The 15,545-nt window shown below is 47.1% G+C and overlaps 1 protein-coding gene and 1 long non-coding RNA gene across 2 annotated transcripts in view; one reads left to right on the plus strand and one right to left on the minus strand.

Moving 5' to 3' along the window:
• Window positions 1-941: 941 nt before the first annotated feature.
• On the minus strand, window positions 942-5,594 carry LOC146260025 (uncharacterized). Its single transcript, XR_014729491.1, has 3 exons — window positions 5,411-5,594; window positions 4,513-4,629; window positions 942-1,042 (listed from the first exon to the last, which is right to left on the minus strand). It is a non-coding gene; the product is annotated as an uncharacterized LOC146260025 (long non-coding RNA).
• Window positions 5,595-6,516: 922 nt separating this feature from the next.
• cox10 (cytochrome c oxidase assembly factor heme A:farnesyltransferase COX10) overlaps window positions 6,517-15,545 on the plus strand; it is a 29,260-nt gene continuing 20,231 nt past the window's right edge. Inside the window, exons 1-4 of the mRNA XM_084669781.1 lie at window positions 6,517-6,638; window positions 7,188-7,330; window positions 7,572-8,151; window positions 8,301-8,425. Of these exons, the coding sequence (XP_084525907.1) occupies window positions 6,608-6,638; window positions 7,188-7,330; window positions 7,572-8,151; window positions 8,301-8,425 (879 nt within the window). The 5' untranslated portion in view covers window positions 6,517-6,607. The remainder of the gene's footprint in view (window positions 6,639-7,187; window positions 7,331-7,571; window positions 8,152-8,300; window positions 8,426-15,545) is intronic.

Raw genomic sequence — 15,545 nt, forward strand, 5'->3', positions numbered from 1 at the left:
GGCACTTTTCCGAAGGGGTCGGAGGCGGAGGGGGGAGGTTGGGGGGGGGGGGGGGGGGTCTGGTGGTAAATGATGTACTGGAGCGTAGAGCAGACCACCGGCGCGGTCCGTCAGGGCGTTTGTTTGTGAACAGCTTTGTCCCTGGTTGAGGGCACTTTTCAGGAATGCTCCTGGAAGGCTTCATGGACCACAGCTGCCAGTGGTGTGGACTGACCTCCAGACAGACTGGTGCTCCCTCGTGGACACCACCACAGCTCCAGTGCTCTCATTTCTTCTCCACAGGGACATGTTTCAGGGGGAAATGATGCATGGAATAATTGGACAAGATTTGTCATTGTGAAAAGTTGATATCTCATCTGTGAAAAGAAATAATTACTTGGGAGGCGTTGAAGAGGTATTAGGTTCAGGAAACTTGTTAAGTCTAATAATTCTTGTCAAAGCAAATTTATAGTCTTTAAAAATAAATGCTAAATGCATGGAAATGTAACATTGGGCAAGTGAGGCATCCACAGATGTTTCTGAAATGTAACCCCAAAGATGATTTTGTTATTGTTTATGAGTGTATTGAGGAGGAATCTTATTCATCTTGGACCAATAAACTTTTCTTTGAAAAACACAAAACAGATCTGTTTTGGTGTGTACTAATTCATGTCTACATATTCTGTTATTTTTTACCTGAGAGGGCTGTATGTTTTACATTTCTATTATAACGGGGGCTTTCGATAAAATAAAGTTTATTGTTGTGGCTGGTACCACAATCTAACATTTTCAAACTCGTTTGTGTGATGTCTTCTTTGACTTAAAATAGAACTAAATTCAGAATACAAGACACCCGTGTCATGCTAATCCATTACTGTTGAGGTGATTCGAGCTACAGGCACTGATACCAAAATTTGCATTCAATAGGGAAACGCCGGCTCAAAATCACATTTTATTTCAGGCAAGAGAATAAAGATGTATAGTCCATTTTACAAATTGACTCTTTCTGGAGTCTGCGGTCTTGCAATATCCTTGCTCCCTCCGGCCCCCACCAACTCCACCCCTGCATGAGAAGACACAAGCAGCAGAAAACAGATTCTGTAAAGATGGCTGTGGATTTATGGCACAAAGGCGAGTACTAGTGAGGAGAACCTATTTCCATCTGGGCCGGGAGCCACCGCTGCTACTACAGATTTATGACCAGCATGACACAGCTGATTACTCTTGGACACTGAGGAGAATTGGACATGGACTGGTTTCGGCTTGATGCAGTTTTTTTTTCACAGGACGGCTGGACCCCGGTTTGACCAGCTCTGTCTGGACTCTTTCTGCTGACTGACACGAGACTTTCCATCCACCCAATCTCTACCCCCTCTTTGACATTAAAATACACCCAACCTCCACCACCCCCCTCAGTAACTTATCTCCCAATCCCAACACTACGGCTACCTAACATTCACACACACTCTCCCCACTCAACCCTCGGAACACACTCAATGTGAATGCCTTAATCTTTACTTCACCTCCAGCCAACCTTCACACCCCCCTCAGCACCAGGGCTTTGTTTATGGACAAATACAGGCCAACTTGGACTTGTTAGGGTCAATAAATAACACATGCGGCCTAATGGAAAAGCCACATGGAGGGAAGCCTGGGTTGTGCATGCTGTCTTTGAATGTGGAGAAATGCACAGACTTTGCTGTGACCCCAGAAACCGCACGTGGACTTTTCCCCCTTCCTTATGACAAATTTGTGGGCCTCGCGTTTCACTGTGGCCAAACCGTGGGCAGAGAGAGTTCAGCCAAACCAAACGGACCCCTTCACAGTGGCTCTGGGGTTGTTGTGACCCCTCAGACCCAGCCCTAAGGGCACGCTTCTGGATTATGATTCTGAACTCACTGAACCACTGGCAGCCCTGCGGGATGTCACCTTGTCCCACGCTTCATGAAATGGCTCTCTACTCAGTTCCAAACCAAAATGATAAAGTCAAATGAAAGTACAGCCTCTCATTTTCACTCAGTCAATAAATCAGGATGAAACAACTTGAACACAGCGAATAAGTGGTGTATTGAAGACAGATGGCTATTTGTTTTCCCTTGAACTACCAGTTCAAGGACAGTATGACATTCAATCTAGACAACAAAATCTGATTTAGGATTGATGTCAACAGGGTGGGTTGAATACACCCTGTAATAGAGGGAACTCTGGGATGAGTAAGCCTACTGTCCTGTTCCACAATGCAGTCCTCCAGGGGAAACAAAGAAACATGGCTCCTATATTGTGGGAAAGAAATATCTGTCAGGACAGACAGAGAACACATGGACATGTGGGTTGACATCAGCTCCGAATGAGTTCCCCTTCATTTTCTCACAAGCCCCTCGCCCGCCTAAAAGTCCTGGTATGAATCGTCCAGAGCCTCGAAGCGTCCATTCCCCAACGAGACTCATCCTTCTTTCGAGCTGTTTTGGATGAGCCTTTGGGTGAAAAGGGCTGCCCTTCTAGATTGATGATCCGTGGCCAATTAGAGGCTTAGCCTCCGAGCCTCAAAAAGACAGCGCAATCTCAGACGTAAACACAGGCGACCAAGGGATCTGGGAATACCTGTTGTTTTCCGAGATGCAAAGCATGCCTCGGACCACCTGCTGTGCACGGAATATTCCGCACAATTCCTACACGGAAGGTTTCAGATATGTTGTCACCTCAAAATACTTCGGAACCCCGCCCTTTCCGCGAAACGGAATCAGGAGACGATCCCTTGCTGTAAGCCTAATTCCATGGCTGATCCCAGTACTTCGGGATGAAGCATGCAGGGTGGGAGGGAGGGGCTGCGGGGGCAACTCCTGACACCCGGTGGTTGACGAGCTCCTGGGGCGCCAGCCAGGGCCTTGTTAGCCAAACCCTGACAACAAGGCGCTGCCCTTGAAAATCAATTATAAACACTGGAGCGTCTCTTGCATCTGTTTCTGCTTGGAATTTCGCGTGGGGCACTGTCTGTCCTCCCTTTCGTTTTTTTTTTTCTTAAAGGTCTGACTACGCCGCCGCTCAAACGGCCATCCCTGGGGGATTAGTGATGGCACTTAGGCCTCTGGGACAGTGCCTGTAAATCAGGCTGGATGAACTGGGGCGATGACAGGACTCCCGGGAGCCTGCGTTTTGTGACTGAACGGTTTACGGGAGTGTCTAGTGAGGGGTGCATCCTTGTCAGAGCTTAGTGGTTTCTCTGTCTGGTACAAGTATAAAAGGGACTATCTTGGAGGAGGCATACGGAGAGTGCTGTGGGGAATAAAAATCGGCCCGCTTATTGATGTCTGTTAATGACCCTTCAGCACTTTGCTTACACAACCTGGGGCCAGTGTTACCTTCAATTGATTCAACATGTCACCTTTTCACCAGCAAGCGCCAGGGATCTGTGTTTAAATTAGCAAGCTGAGTAAATTCCTGGCCGCTTGAAATTGCAAAAGAGACCCCCTATTTCATCAGCCACACCAATTTCACAACCCAGACAACTTGAGAAACCCTGACACTGTTCTCGACCATCAATCATACTAATGACTGCTTTCCAGTTCAGAATGGATCATGTTTGTTCACCTTTAATCTAAATGGTCCTGCACTTTAAGTTTCATAAACCAGAAAAAACTCAAGCTAAGGTTGGTGGTGGTTTGGGAAAATTAGTTTTTTGGAAGAAGAAAAAAAACTAGAATTCTAATTGGGATCTGAGAATGAAATATACTGTGTAACATGAATGTGGACATCAAACAATATTCTGAGTAAGAGCACTTCCTGGATTCTAACTAAGTTTATTTAAGGTGCTCTTTGGAACAGGGATACATGTGGACTAAAAACTAAAACTCCAATGGCACTCTCTTTAGAAAACAATTGAAACCTTTATTGTCATGGCATGGTCAACTTAAGCCTTTCAAACTGAAGGGTTTCTGCATCAAACCTTCATTAGGGACACAAACCTGTATGTGGACATATTGGAATAAACTTTAAACTAATAAGTATAATGATTTATTTTATTCCATCTTACACTAATGTTGCCTATACTACACAAATCATTGTAATAGCCCCACTGAATAAAGAAAATGGCTTTTTGCATATGTAGATCATGGAGTATTTTTCAGTTTTTAATTATCGGAAAGTACACACTTATACTGTACCAGTAATTATTCAAAAGAACTTATCAGTGAGCCAATATCTCTAACCTAAAAATCCTAAACCTATGTGCTCTTTAAAACTCCTCCCTTCACCAGATGCTTTTTCTCCCTTCAATTTAACACTCCCTTTCACCAGCCTGTTTTACTGTGCTGAAACGTACATCGTCACTCACCCTAACAATGCAGCCTCAACACGGTTGTCTTTCTCTCCCTCTCCAGAGGGTGTGCACAGCCCTTTTAAGTAACAGCTAGGGCAGCATGATAAAAGGCCTTCATATGGAGACCACCGGCATGGATAAAGTCACTGTGTGGGGCTTTCAGAAAGGCTCCTTGTTTTAAGAAGACCTTCCCAAGTCCTATTGTTCCTGGACCCTACCTCTCCGCATGGCCTCCATCTGTTCTGGAGGACCTGCCTTCTGGAGGGGAGGATGTGCAGGCATGTCCTGGTTTGTGACCTCAGACCAGCTTCCGTCTTCATTCAATGGAGCATCTCCTGCAATTATCACAACCTTCTTTAGACAATGGTCATTACTCCTAACTTTGGAGGGTTGAGGAGGACAGCTGAACAACTGCCTCACAAAGCCCAAAGGGCAAAGGGAAAGTGGGTGGATTTCACTTTTAACGTCAATGTGCCATAAAAAAAAGATCCAATTTGTGTGGTATGATAATTAGCTTTTCCCTTAGGAAAATGTGTAGCTGTCCATGCATTATACGTGACCTCAAACCAAAACCTTTATCTAAACCAAAACCAGTATGTTGACCTTAACGGATGGTCATGGAGCAGAAACTGGATTGGTGGAAACCCCAGAGGTATTCTATCTCCAACTCACTGGACAAGGATGAATCGTGTCTAAACGATATCAACAAACAATATTTCATCCTGCCCTTTCTGCATGCTCATCAATGAGTGTTTGTTCATGTGAGGTGCCCCGATGACCTGCTAGGCTGTCCCTCATCTACACGAGTGTGTTCTTCAGTGACTCCCCTGCCCAAACATCCCTCGCACACACACACACACACACACACACAAACAAACACAAACATACACCACCTTTTCTACCCTAGTAGATAAGCTACAACCCTCCACAACTGTATAACAGGTATCTAGGACCTCAAAAGAGCAATAATAGAGGCTGAAATGAACTTCACTGAAGTGTCCAAGAATGAAGTAGATCAACATGATACAACCCTTTCATTGCTGATGTAGAATCTAGCATTAAGAGGTTGACCGGGTCAGACGGAATCAAATCATGAGAACAGCACACAATCATTACCTTCTGTAATAAAGGTGCTTCTGAGCAGGGCCTGGATCGTCTGGTGTGTATTGTTGACATTCATCAGCTCCTGCATCTTGATGGAGGAAGGAGATTACACCGCGTAATCTTGCCAAGGAAGGAGGGCTCTCGAACAGCCTGTAATGAATGAGATGAATCAGGGAAATGGGCTGCCCGGATTGGATCACTGTGGTTCTTTATTACTCAATGGAACCGTCTAAGCTTTAACAACTGTACTAGGCAGAGAGAGAGAGAGAGAGAGAGAGAGAGAGAGAGAGAGAGAGAGAGAGAGAGAGAGAGAGAGAGAGAGAGAGAGAGAGAGAGAGAGAGAGAGACAGAGAGAGAGAGAGAGACAGAGACAGAGAGACAGAGGAGAGAGAGAGAATTGTATCAGTAAAAATAAAATCTGAATTTCTAACTTTTTTTTTTTTTTTTTTAATGTTTCATAGTATACACAGTAATGCACAGAAATTTAAATAATTGTATTTCGCAATGTTGTATTTCCAGCCTTCAGTACACACTTACAGAAGGCAACTATGGAAGCAAAGTCAAAAGCAGGGTGAGGATATTAATCAGACAGCCACCGTTGGCAGGCTGGGCAATCAAGATGATCACAAACATAAACAACAAGCCAGCCCACGCAGAGGACAAACAAGGGCAGAAAAGCAAAAGTCCTTTCATTAAATAATAGTTATATTTAGAAAAAATGTATACCATGCAGATTTTTTTTATTTTTATGATATGGTATAAGCTGTGTTCCATGAAAAATCACACCTTATATAATTCAAAGCAAGGAGAAACAACTTATTTTTGTCACTCAAAAAATAGTATTTTAAATAGCTTTAATTAACTTTTAGCTGCGTTATCTACAAGGTCATTTCAGGACATATAAGTAATTATTTCATTAATTCTAAGGTTCATTTTGGAGAGCGAAAACACGATTGTTCCATATGAATGCCACGTAACCATCTGGGGAGTATTTTTATGTCACTGGCCAACCATCCTGTTCATACATGCTTGCACGTACAACGAAACACAGCACTTGCTTTCGAAGTTTCGAGGCAGGAGTGTGACGTTTCATGAAGCATTTTGCAACGCTTGTTCCCGGAAGTGCTTCCTATCACTAGCCGAGGTCAAAATGGCGGCTTACTGAATGTGGAGAGGACACACCGGGAACCGGCTTTATGTTTCAAGAACATGTACAAAACACCATGTAGTAGACTGACAGGTAAATATACATCTTATCGACAAAATCGGATAGCATGCTGGTATGTTTCAAACCACTGTCTGAGTGTGCTGTGTCGAAAACAAGCACAATTGTCGCTACCAAGCTAACTAGGTAGCAACATAATATGTAATGGAAACTGCCTACCGTGGTTTTTGCTGGTTATGTACCAACCTGCAAACTGCATGACCTTAAGAGACTGCTAGCTGGCAAGTTTACAGTATACCTTTTAATATACACACCTGCACGATCTCAATATTGACATCCACAACTGGTAGCATTTAGTTCTTGTTAGCTAGCTAATCAAATAAGTTACATAACAATGTATCAAGCTGCCTAGGATTAGCCACCTTGCTAAGCAGCTGGCTACATGGTATGTTGATGACATGCCTTTTAGATTCAAGCAGTTTAAACACCTACAAACTCATGTTGAGTTTCTGAAGAAAATGCAGCAAGATAATAATGAAACATGAAACAAGTTCATTGCCTGTTAACTTTTAGGTCCAGATATATGCCCTGGCCTGATTGTGATTGTAATTGTTTGTGATTTAGGTCTTGTTGGTGCCAGTGTAAACCAGAAATTAGGACGACATGCAACTGGAAGTCACCTAAGTGCCCGCAGTTTTATCCAGCTCTGCAAGAGAGACCCAAGTAAATGGGTCACGTATCAACACTTGAACTTCCTAAAGCGTCATGTAAGTACATGAGCTACACTTCATCAGTATCAGAAGCATGGTTATTATTAGGAATTCATATTATGATATTCATATTATGAAACTTACGATATCTGAGCTACGCGGTGCAGAAAAATGCAACGTTAGTGATAAGGTACTGTATCCTAATATCCCCCATAATACCGCTCACCTCGTGCAGGAGGTCCAGGGATATGTTGTCCTTGCATCTTTGGGCTCATGCGTTTCCTCTCTGTCTCCCCAGTATGTAATAAGAAGCAACAATGAGCTCCACCAGCGGGCCATCCCTAAACAGGCAGATGTCCTGACCATCATTGAGGACCGCGATGACAGCATGGTCAGACAAATCCAGCAGGTGCCAACCATTAAACCTTTGGTCAGTGAGGTGGCACCACAGCCCGAGCGCGGGCCTGGGCCTGGGCTTGGTCCCGAGTCTGTGGCTGTCGAGGCTCCGGTGGTGTCCACTGTTCCCTCGGCCCAGCTCGCTTCTTCAGCTCTCCGTCCTGCTGCCCAGGCAGAGGCACCGGCCTCAGCTGTGTTGTCCGGAGCAGCCGGGGCGTCGTTTGAGGCAGCCGGGGCGTCGTCTGAGGCAGCCGGGGCCTCGTCTGAGGCAGCCGGGGCCTCGTCTGAGGCAGCCGGGGCCTCGTCTGAGGCAGCCGGGGCCTCGTCTGAGGCAGCCGGGGCCTTGTCTGAGGCCCCCCACGTCCAGGTGGAGACCGAAGCAGCCAGGGAGGCCCGTCTGGACAGGCAGTGGAAGGAGCTGAAGGTGGACCTGGCTGAGCTCCCAGATGTGTATGCACGACTCGCCAAGATCAAACTCACAGGTATAGTTGTGGCAACGATCTTTAATATGTCTGCCTGCCAATGAGGTTAGATTTGAGGTCCTCCACTACGTGGGAGTTAATTGAATTTTTTGGAGTCGGTTATAATATGAGTTTAAGTGTTTGTTTTTTTTGACCCTGTGGGTTTTCAGCACTGGTGGTTGTGACTGCGGCAGCTGGCTATGCCATGGCTCCTGTGCCCTTTGACCCTGCCATGTTCTTCCTCGCATCTCTCGGGACCGGCCTTGCTTCTTGCACGGCCAACTCAATCAACCAGGTCAGTTATCTCAGCAGCTGGGACCTACCCGTATGCGTGGTTGGATGCATTGCCTGGGTTGCTCAAGACACTTGTGTTTATAAAATATTTTAGGTAATAGATCCCACAGTTCTGAGTTTTCTCTCCGTAGATAACCCCAGACTTCAACAACCCTAATTGCTCCCTTTTGGTGTTTTGATTCATTTTAAATCTGTTATGTGAAAGACAAGCTACTGCTCTGTTCAATGCTGGCGTGATACAAGTTGTTCTGCAACGGCTAATAGATTTTTGTTTCGTTTTGACTTTACACGGACATGAACTGGCGTTGTTGACGGACGTGCTATGCGCCCTCACGGTGTTCTTGTTGTTGTAGAAAACACCGCGTTTGCCAGCTCAGTCCCACATCTGAACCGGTCTGCATTCCTCCTTTGCTACAAATCTCAAAAATGCATTTAGGGAGAACTGTTATTATTTTTCCTTTGAAAGTTTTTTTTTTTTTTTTTTTTTCTTCTTCTCTACGTTACTAAAAATAAGTAAGAGTGCCTGTACTCTCGCCTGGACGCTTCAAATGCCTGACATAATCAAGCCTCCCTCGTTGCCTAGCGTTGACGTCGAGTGCAGGAATGCAGTCCGTGACTTTGGAATATTAGTTTAATGGGTGACCTCCCCCTCGGCCCTGGCTTGAACTCCACTTAGTGGCGTCCTCGCTCTGTAATTTGGCCAGGGCCCTGATTATCCGGCAGGTTCGTTGCCTCGGGGCCAGACATGATCGGCCCCCCTAGTCTGCCTCGACAGCCGAGTTCCAGAACTGTCCTCCCTCCTTGAGAACTCTGCAAGGTTAAAAAAGCCTACAATCAAGTGTCATCTCCCAGCTCTCAGACCTGACCTCCTTAAGCAGACATAACATTTTCCGTCGTGCCTCATTTTCGAGGTGAGGTTTGCGGTGATGAACGTCCACATATTTGCCCTCCTGGTTAAGCGCGGACGAATGTCAATCAGTTCTGTAGCGAGTCGGTCGTACCGCACAGTGCTTCGTCTTCCTTCAATGTCTTCCTACCTCAAGACCAGAGCAGGTGTGTAAATGCCCTACAGGTATGACAAAAATGTTCCTCTTTCCTCCGATTGGGGACTGTAGCCTGGCTAGGCCCCAGCCTCGGGAGTTCACAGTGTTGAGAGATGGGGAGAGGAGGCAGCCATTATCCTGACTCTGGGTGTCCCAGCCCACCCTCACGCTAGGCCTGTCAGTCTTCATCTTCTCCCCAGGTATCCCCCGAGGCAAGAAAACGATAGACCTTTGTTGAAGGGTGGCTATTCTTCTTTCAACACCCCCCGCCCCCTGCCCCAGAAAGTTCCAGAAGACCCCCCCCCCACACACACACACACACACACACACACTCCGAGTCCCTTGACCTTGGTTATCATGCCCAGGTGAAGTTCAAGGAATCTCACAGACATTCTGGGTCGTTTTTTTGTTGTTGACTGGAGGTCCGTGGTCCCCTTGGTTGTGGGCAGTCTTAAAGTGGGTGGACCGGACGTGGGGAGAGCAGTGAGGTTCTATTACAGGAAGCAGGAACACATTGGGGTTCCTGTTGACTTGTTGTTTGATGTGCTTGCTCTTTGAAGGTTTAACGTGACCAGGCATATTACAGGGTGTGGAGGGTCGTCCTTGAGCTGCGGGGCTCGATTCAAAGGGGACAAATCTCTATGTTAGAAACACACTTTTAGATTGGGGATAGAGTAGAAGAAAGAAAAGAAAAAGAAAATACATTGGCAGTATCGTTGGAATGTGGTAATTGGTTTTCTTTGGAAAGTAAAAACGCCGTGTTCCGTACAGGAGATTGTGTCGGATGGTTGCCTCGTCGTTACCCCTGTTCACGTGGACGACCTTGTGTTTCTTAGACCTTTCACGAAAGCGAGGCCTGAGGCTCATCACGGCTTACGGCGCTCCGAGGATATTCAATCATGCGGCCGGAGGTTCTCTCTCTTGTGGCCGGCAGCTGGCATGCAGACCAAGGTCTCACTCCACACAAGGCAGACCCTGTCTCCCCCTGTGTCCCCTGGTCGTTCTCCATGTCCCTTTGCGGTGACAGATCTGCGTTCGCGTCGTTGTCGTCGTTTTAATTGGCCCGATGGGGAGGGATCGAACGGAAGGTTTGGCCATGAGGAAGAGAGACACCTGGCTTCGAGGCAGGATGTTTTCCCGCCTGTGGGCGGTGGGTTCCAGAAAGGCTAAGCCAGGCCAGTGATCACAAGGCTTCCCCTCCTGGTCTGATGGGCTCAGAAAGAACCGCTGGTTAGCAGCATTTGTTCTGATGTCTCGACGGGTCGACACACTTGGGACGCTAGAAAAGCGAAGCTAATTAGAAGGTGACCGCGCGCCTGTGTTTACACATGCCCACGCACGAGTGATTGGCAAGTATTTTGTTGTTGTCGTTGCTTTGCTCGGAATGGAGTGTAATTACACACACACACACACACACACACACACACAGTTACGCGTGGCCCCCAATCACTCACCACACCGTCTAGGTGTGGCCTCTGTGATCCACGCCGCTACAGCCAGACATGCTCTGTATCAACTGTCAGTCTTCAACTGTCAACTGTCTCACGAGAGACACGCCCTTACCTGGGTGGAATTGATTGTGTGTGTAGATGTGTCGATGTCGAAACTGAGGGAGGGGTAAATAGACACCTTTAGATGTGGTGCCAGCTTCCTTTTTTTCCTCTCTTTCTCTCGCTCTCTCGCTCTCTCTCTTTTTTTTCATCATCTTTCAAAGTAGTGCCAGAGCGTCGTCGTGGTTCGGTCGGATCAAAGCCGCGGCTTTTTGTTTGAAGCGCGAGACAAAAGCGCGACAAACAAATCAAAGCAGAGGTAGATCCGTCTGAGGATCACTTCCCGTGGATTCCGCCAGTCCGCCTTCATCTTTTAATGTTTGGGGTCTGAAGAGACGTCGGAGCGCGCGAGTGTGTGCGACCGCAAGGCTGGAGGGATTACCTTCAGGGCAAAGACAGAAAAAAAGAGAAAAGTTTTCGAGGGCTCGAGAAAAGGCTTGCCTGTGGGCAGTGGTAGTCGGAGACCCACAGTGGTGTTAGTGGAAGCAGCGGTCGCTCATGGCGAAGAGCCCTTAAACGCTGTTGTGGTTTCAGTTTTTTTTTTGTTTTTTTTACCTAACCCCGTTTGGGAAACTGACGGAATGGTTTAAGTCCCAGGAGTCACATACCAATGGAATACCACTGTCTAGAGTTTGTCACTGTGACAAGACAGTCCTTTTATAATGTACCCAACATATGTCCTTCGGCCAAAAGGAGGAGAGTTAAGATGTCTGTTCTTTTCCTCATTCGTCCTCAATATAGTATAACAATCGGCTAGTCCTACTCATGGTGTTGGACCACCACTGTACTTAGCCAGAGTCATTGAATTCCTCAGACAGGCTGGGAGTGTTGCGCAGGGAGCCTGGTGTATGCGGGGGAAGTCTGCAGCGCGGGTGAGCAGGTGAGACCGTGCTGCAGACCTTGGGCTTGTGACCCTCACCCACAGAACCCCACCCTTCCCCCTCCCCTCCTCTCCCTGTTCTTGCTGACTGGTCTTGGCGTGGCATGGAAGTGGTCTGCCCTCTGGTAAAGGGGCCGGGGAGGGGGGAGGTTTGGGGGAGGGGGGGCGGTCACACTGGTGTAGAACTCTCCAGGGGTTCCAGCCCATCACTCCCGATTCCAGCTATTCGTTAACTAATTGGATAATTGGGTCCGGAGAGCATTTCAAGCTGGGCCTATGGTCCCCGAGGCCCTGCTGTCCTCAGCCCATCAGAGCAAGCAGGTCGTGGTGTGTCCTGTCAGACGGCAGTGGGAATGTGGCGGGGTGCAAAGCGGGGGATCGCACCCCCCCGCTCGGGGAGCCCTCCTGTTTGTCGTAAGAACGTGCGGCGGCATCTTTTCGATGCGTTTCGTCTACATGTCATCCGCCAAACTTGCTGCCGTCACGGCAACACGTGTTCCTTTGTGTCTGCTCGTCTCGTCCGACTCCTGCGGCGGGCCGTCTGAGGTTGACACGCACACGCGAGCCCCCCACAAGCCCCCCCCCCCCCCCCGCGCGCCACCCGAGCGACGCCCTCCACTTCAGTCCTGTGGAGGCATGCATTATTTACCCTTCTTCCTCCGGTCCACACTTCTCCTCCTAGTGAGCTCCTTCAAGCGGACGAGAGGCTTGAGAAATGTGCCAACGCAAGTTTTTGCTGTCTCAGGGCAGCGCGTGTTGTGTTTAGGCCGTTCATGTAAGCTATTATCGCTGTGCACGTCCCACAAGTCCCAGCAAACCAATCACACTCGCGTATCAAGCGGTATCTATCATGATCTAATGATGGACTTGAATGTGTATTATTTCAAGCGCATATTTAGTTTGGAGCGATCTTGTTTCCATGGTTGACCTTTTTTCTACCTCCGGAGTACTGACATTGTATTGTTTATAGTGGCATCAATCATCTGGTTAATCATATTTATCCAAACGTTTAAATGGCGCTGCCAGCTGGAATGGGCCCTGAAATGGGCCTCGCAATTCCCCACGGGGATAAGATGTCTTGAGCCCCCCTTTGGGCACCCCACTTCTTAAAGCCATACTGATGCAAATGTGAAAGCCCGTCTGAATGAGCGCCATATCAAATCATACTTTGTCGTAATTTTACAGTGCTGTGTGGCGCCAACATTGTCTCTAGTTTAATCAGTGTTTGATCACGATGCATCTGCTTATTTGCGACTTCGGAACGGGCACGTCGCGTTTGTAAAGCTGTATGGTACCCAGCATACAATTTTAATGGCACCATTATATTTAAATGTCATCCACATGATCATTTTAGCCACAGTAGGTAGCTCAAGATTGGGCCGTGGCATGTCAGTAAACCTGCAGACCAGATTAATCACACGAGCGAGGGTAAATGAGTATTTCGCCCCCCCCCCCCCCCCATCTATTGGTTGTTGTCTTCAGTTCTATCTGCTGTTCTGCCGTATGGACTTGAATGAGCCGTGCATCCCCATAGCGTCCCATGCATATTTCAAGCCCAGATTTGCTTGCATGGAGAGTGACATCTGAGGGGGCGTGCGAAGGACGGGAGATCATCATCTGAAGAAGAGAGAATCTCCTTTCGCTTTTTACAACACTGATCGTTCATTGAGACTAGGGCTAACTGTAATCCTTTCATTGTTTCCATGAAATGTGCTGCCACGAATCCGCATTTTGTATACGTTTGGATGACTTGACCTCAACCGTTTGCTTCATGAATAAAACGTATAAATCAGATCAAATGTATCAATGTCGTGAAGGATAGAAAAGCACATATGATCCCACACCCCCGACCGTGCTATAGAAGTCTGATGACGTCTGACTTTTGGCATCTGTTTCATAAAGGGAACTAGGACAAGCCCTGTGCTTATGATCATGCACCTTTGGAGATTGTATTTCGTCAGACCACTGAAAAATCCATTCAGTTTTCAAACAGCTTTCAGAATGGGTTTCGCGTGTTACTGACGTTTCCTAGTAAGCACAAATGCTTGTTTCAAGAATATCGGAGGTCACTCTAAAGGAACCAGGCAGTCACAATTTCCCCTCAGATATGAAGCATCTTGACTATTGCAGACCCAACTCAAAGCAGGCTATCCTCTTTCAGCAACCGTGCTGTTGACCTAACCACCTGCTGGGCCCTCTGCACCAGGCTACTCTATTACCTTGAGGGGCTCCACTGCCACAGCTCCCCCAGGGTTGCCAAACGCTCTCAGGGGTGGGGATCCGCTCAAGGCTGTCTCTGGGTCCCGCCGCCCCCCCTCATTGTGACGCCATAACTCTTGAAAATACCATTAGCTGAAACTAAACCTTCCCACCTCTCAACTGTAACACGCCAGCTCTCCCATCTTCAAAGACAATTAAAAGACCCCAGTCTTCAGTCCCATCTCCCCCCCTGGTGAGAGGCACCGACAGGGGATACGCTTTCAAGCGGCACGCGGGGTCCGGCTAACATGACGACATCTCCTCCCTCTGCACGCTGGTATTTGTAGTCTCCCCCTCCCAGTCCCCTCCCTGGCTTCTCTTGAAGAATCGCAACAGACGGTTTCAAAATAAGCCGTGCTGAAGTCCCACTGCGATTTGTTTATGTGAAATACTTTTTATATCATAATATTTTGGTGTGGATAGGCTTCATAGAACTTAAGACAGATGGATAGTGCTCGTAAACAATTCCTGGTCATCGTATTAGTTACGCTTTGAGTGTGTAATTGACTTGTTAGAATGTTTTGTCTGTACCAAAAAGTGAAGCATCACAAAGGTTTTTTTTTTTTTTTGAGTGGGGAGGGGTAGGAAGGGACCTTTTGATGGTAAAGGTGGAAGTCATCAGTAGCTAGTCTGGGGAGACACTTAACACTGCCCCCCCCCCCTCTCCAGGATAGACACTCGTCCTTAACATCTCGTCTTCCCGCCGCTTTGTTAGAACAATAGACCGAGACGACCTCGGCCATTGGCCGTTTTCAGATGTTTGTGCTTATGAATTCACTGGGGACCAAAGATGGAAATTCCCTGGTTTAATCGTCTGGCAAGATGGCACCGGAGCGATTCAGATGGGGCGTCTTTCATTCGGCGCGGGATTAAAATGAATATTTAACCAGACAGCCCTGTTTAATAGTTAATTTCCTTAAAGCCTTTGTCTGTGGGATCCACAGGATGCCAACCCATGGCTAACTGTACATGGCAGGATCATGCCGCTTTCGACAGGAGGAGACAGATGCTGTCTTTTTATTAACTCTAAAGGATACCTATTACATTGGGCCTCAAGGGACAGTCCAAGGAAAAAGTGGGGTGAATAAGCGATATTGTTGACAACTATATATTATTCATTGTAAATTGCATTAGGAAAAAGGAAATTCCTAGTTTATTACGTTTTAATATATTTCTTCAGTGAAACGATGTTCTTTTGGTTTCATTAAAACCCAATGTTTGGTACGCGTCCCCTATGTTCTTAGACCTCACCTCTTCGCCATGGTAATATAAACACATTAATGTCAGTCTTCAAATAAATGCAGGGAGTCAATCCAGTCACATTGATCCAGGAATAACAGAGTTTTTCGAAAATGCGATGAATAATATATGTGTATTTGCAGGCAAATT

This window comes from Hypomesus nipponensis, chromosome 13 (genome assembly GCF_054491055.1).
Source record: "Hypomesus nipponensis isolate SF chromosome 13, ASM5449105v1, whole genome shotgun sequence".
NCBI classification, from domain to species: Eukaryota; Metazoa; Chordata; class Actinopteri; order Osmeriformes; family Osmeridae; genus Hypomesus; species Hypomesus nipponensis.